This window comes from Poecilia reticulata, linkage group LG19 (assembly GCF_000633615.1).
Source record: "Poecilia reticulata strain Guanapo linkage group LG19, Guppy_female_1.0+MT, whole genome shotgun sequence".
Classification (NCBI taxonomy): Eukaryota; Metazoa; Chordata; class Actinopteri; order Cyprinodontiformes; family Poeciliidae; genus Poecilia; species Poecilia reticulata.
In genome coordinates this window covers 595,843-600,466 of record NC_024349.1, presented here as the reverse complement: position 1 = coordinate 600,466, position 4,624 = coordinate 595,843, and the positions used below count along the sequence as shown (strand labels likewise).

General features: G+C 50.2%; 1 protein-coding gene across 2 annotated transcripts in view; it reads right to left on the bottom strand.

Moving 5' to 3' along the window:
• Positions 1 to 278: 278 nt before the first annotated feature.
• The window catches only part of shisa9a (shisa family member 9a), a 36,563-nt gene continuing 32,217 nt past the window's right edge, over positions 279 to 4,624 (bottom strand). For both annotated transcript variants that reach the window (XM_008436252.2, XM_008436250.2), the window contains exon 4: positions 279 to 2,983. In XM_008436252.2, the coding sequence (XP_008434474.1) occupies positions 2,073 to 2,983 (911 nt within the window). In that variant the 3' untranslated portion in view covers positions 279 to 2,072. The remainder of the gene's footprint in view (positions 2,984 to 4,624) is intronic.

Here is a 4,624-nt window from a genome sequence, read left to right as displayed (position 1 = left end):
TCCTGTCGGGTCCCAGGTGTCCAGTGGTCCAGTCCCGTCGGGTCCCAGGTGTCCAGTCCCGTTGGGTCCCAGGTGTCCAGTGGTCCAGTCCCGTCGGGTCCCAGGTGTCCAGGTGTCCAGTCCCGTCGGGTCCCAGGTGTCCAGTCCCGTCGGGTCACAGGTGTCCAGTCCCGTCGGGTCCCAGGTGTCCAGTCCCGTCGGGTCCCAGGTGTTGGTCATGTGACCCTGGAAGGCAGCCGCGTGTTGCACAGCATTAGTCAGAAACGTCCCGCCTCCTCCCAGCCCTCTGATTGGTCGCCTCAGCGTCAGGTGACCCTCTGATTGCCGCACCGCGCGGCGCCGGCAGTGACGTCAGACTGGATCAGGTTCTTCGCTCAGCTGCTCTGACTTCCTCCATGTCTGAAGAAACTTCAGCGCCTCTGTTTCTTCCTCCTGCTCTAACGCTCCGATGGGAGAGGAAGGATCCGGAAACGGAAACATGCAAACAGGCTTGAAGAAGCCCTTCGAAGATTTGGCCTATTTGTCACACTCACGGGTTTATTTTTATATTTGAGTCATTTAACCCACATAGATTTTTCCAGATGGTTTTTCTCTCTTTCTGTGGGTAAAACTGGAGTTCAGAGAATAATCTGATAGAAAATAAGGCTTTTAGAAAGGTTAGGACAATTCTTTAAAAATATTTTACAGTTTTTGCACAAAATGAGGCCAGCCGTATGAACATGAATCTTTATGTTTGGTCCCTGGTTTAAAATGTTTCAGGCGAGAAGCTTCACTCTAAACTCGTTCTGTAGACATTTGGTCCCACGGAGATTATTAGAGCATCCGCTTAGCATGGCGCCCACTTAGCGTAGCGCCCACTTAGCGTAGCGCCCACTTAGCATGGCGCCCGCTTAGCGTAGCGCCCGCTTAGCATGGCGCCCGCTTAGCGTGGCGCCCGCATAGCATGGCGCCCGCTTAGCGTGGCGCCCACTTAGCATGGCGCTCGCATAGCATGGCGCCCGCTTATCGTGGCGCCCACTTAGCGTGGCGCCCACTTAGCATGGCGCCCGCATAGCGTGGCGCCCACTTAGCATGGTGCCCATGTAGCATTATTCTGCTAATTTTACAACTTTATTCTCATTATTTAAAACTGCATCTTAATTCAAGAAAATGTAGTGAAAGTCTGAAGTATCAGATATTCTTCTGGGAAAGTTAATTTTAGGTCTTTTTGCATATTAACCTGTTATTATTCTGATCCACTGATTTTTTCTCCTGTTGGTTTTGAGTCTCAGTGTTTCTCCGTAGTTTTAATCTCGTTGAGCGCGACTCCATTTTGTTTCTGTAAAGTTTCCGTATTTTAGACTTTTCGTCCATTTTGTTCGATATTCTGTCTTCGTTAACCACTGTTGGTCAGCTTTGGTTGATTTTAAAGTTTCTCCATAAATAAACTTTGACTAGGTCATTATGGTTGAAAACATTCATCCTGTTTGGTTGTTTAGTATTAAAAAAGCTGCCAGATTATTAAAACTGAAGGATCTCAGGGATTAAGAGGATTTAATCTGAGATTGAGTCTTTGGGACCCAATCAGATTAAAAAACCGTTTGAATTTTTCTGTTTTTGCTGCATCATCATCATCATCATCATCATCATCATCATCATCATCATCACTGTGTGCTTTGCTTCAAAGCTCTCAGGAGAAACGCTTGTGGATCATGAGCGAAACGTTTCTTCCTCCAGACCGTTTGGTGTTTCGTTGAGGAAGCCTCTCCTGAAGGCTTCTGGGTAAATAACTCGGTTTTTCTCCGTTACCATGACATCGCTCTTCATCTGCGATATTGCTATCAGGTTTGGTTTCTGACCCTCTGACGTTGGACATCGTCAGAGAGGAGGAGACAACTCGAACATCGGCACAAACGTACAAACATGGCCTCAGGTACGTATTGTCTGTTGTCAGCGTCTGAAGCGTGATCTGATTGGTTGGCTCTGACTTCAAGGCAACGTTCACTCAGACGACGAAGCTCCGCCTCCTCCGGAGCTCCCCAGGAGGCGGCGTCTCCAAACAGAGATTATTTGCGTCTCCGTTCCTCTCGCTCTCACACAGTCACCTCCGTCTTGCTGTTGGTMACAAAGTAGGGCTGCGTGGGCAGGAAGTGCTGGCTGTGGCTCTGGCCCCGGGAGCCGTGCAGCTGGTTGGGCTCCAGCACCGTGCACTGGGGCCTCTTGTGCCCGTAGCTCTTTCTCCTGCCCACCGTCTCCGTCCCGTCCCAGCCCTTTATGCCRAAGCCCGCCGCGTGCCCAGCGATGGTGTTGGAGCTGTAGGCAAACGGCCGGCCCATGGTGGCCGAGCTCGAGCCGAAGGCGGTCTCGACGGCCCTGGACATGCCGCCTGGCATCGTCCCCACCATGTGCACCAGGGAAGAAGCCCCGAGTCCTGGCGCCTTGCTACTGTGGGTGTGGGTGTGCGTGTGGGAGCTGTAGGAGCTGTGGGCCGCATGGCCGCCTTTGGGCTTTTGGCCGTTGGGCTTGAGTCCGCCGCTGCCGCCCGCAATGTGCCGCTCCGTCGGCAGGGTGGAGACGGACGAGATGCTGGGCATCTCCGTCACGTAGGTGGCCACAGGCTCCGGAGTCAGTGGACCTAAAGAGGTCATGGGGGTTATGGAGGGCATTGGGGAGAGCGAGGTCATCTGCGGCATGGACGTCATCGGCATGGACGTCATCGCCGTCATTGAAGCCATTGAGGCCATTGAGGCCATTGGGGCCATTGGGGCCATTGAAGCCATTGAGGCCATTGAGGCCATTGAGGCCATCTGTGTCATGGAGGAGTTCAAGGGGTTAGAGGTCAGGGGGTTTGACGGCATGGTGTTGGCGGCCATCGGCGGCGTCATCGACAGGTTGCCCATGGCGCTCCGAGAGTTTCCCATCGGTTGGAGACGAAGGCCGCCTTTCGTCGGCAGCTCCACCATCAGCCGCCGCTTGTTGTAGATTTCTCCGTTGTACTTGGCAGCTGGTGGGAGAGAAAAACACAAAAATAGACTGAAGTTCAATGCCAACGAGCTGCTGAAGAGCAAATCACACATGAAATGCACTGAACAGAGACGGAGCCCAAAACAGGCCGGATGCATTTTAACTTTTACTCAGCTTCTTCTTATCAAACTGGCCAAACGGGGAGCACAGGAGGCCGGTTCTGATCCTGGAGGAGTGAAATCTGAGGAAAAGCCAGGATGCATCTCTACTTTCCTCTTAGGAAGATTAAAATTCAGAGAACCGAGCCGCCTGAGACTTTCTGAGACTTTAAAACGCAGCAATTATCAGGTTAGCTATTAAAGTTTAGCATTTTTTTAAATTCTGCTTGGTAAAGTTTTTACCCCCTACAGATTTTATTTTAATCTGATTATTTCCTTTATTAAACAAATGAGCGGAACGAGTCTACAACTCAGCATCCCAACCAGATTTAAGTCTGGACTTTGATTAGGCCACCGCATACCTTCATTTAGCTTTTTAATGTTTTCAGAAGGTTCTGGTTCTGATGTGGTTCCTGGTTCAAATGAGGTTCTCTGGAGTCCCAGAACCCAGAGAAGGTCCTGGAACCGTTTCCAGATCGGTGGACATCACAGACTTTGGGTTTTGAAGACCTTTAACCTACTTCATGTCGTAAGACGGGTTCTGTTTCTGATCCTAGGGATGCATTCACACCAGCCCTGCTCAGTCTGGGTTCTCTGGTATTCGGGTCGAGCTCCTCATAAGTTCCCCAAGACAAGATGGCACCAAGCGAGGGATGAGACGAAATGGTGAATCTTTCCCACCTGTCCTGTTCAGTCCACTTCAATCCGACTCCAGTCCATTTGCCTACAAATTCCAGTTCTTTTTTTTTTTTTTTTGGCGGCATGAATGCTACTTGAACTTTGACCTCTAGTCCTCCAAACCACGGTCTGGTTCAGTTTGAATGTCAACGCCAAGTGGACCAGAGACCGCTCCAACAGCAGGGAGTGGACTACAGCGCAGGGCATTCTGGGTAACCAAAGCTAACATGCTAGCCTAGCGCTAGCAGCAGAAATGGCTCCTGGTCTTTAGCCTAAAGAGAAATCCTCCAACTGCAGCACATTGCATTCTGGGTAAATCCAACCAAAGCTAACCTGTTAGCCTAGCGCTAGCAGCAGAAATGGCTCCTGGTCTTTAGCCTAAAGAGAAATCCTCCAACCGCTAAAATCCTCCATCTTGTTTCCATCTGGTGAAGAAGGAAGTTGCTCTCAGTGTCTTCAGAGGTTTTTGTGTCGTTTCCTTCAGTGGTTCTTTGTGCAGCGCCCCCACAGGCCAGGAGGGGAACAGGTTGGTGGAGCAGATGTTCTGGTTCCAGTAGAACCGGGTCGACCGGACCATCAGGAGGGGAACAGATTTAATTGACTAAAATCAAGTGAACTAGCATAAGCGATGCTTGTAAGACTGAATCAAGAACATTTGCTTAATTCATCTTCTGTTTATTCTAATTATAATAAAAATCTGATGACTTTTTGCAGCTCCGTGGATCAACAGTAAGATTTGTGAGAAACGTTCCTCTAAACGTTTCATGCAGATCCACGAAAATCCACGACAGTTTGTTGTTGTGAGCATCTTCTGCCCAGTAAGCGTGTGTGTGTGTGTGTGTGTG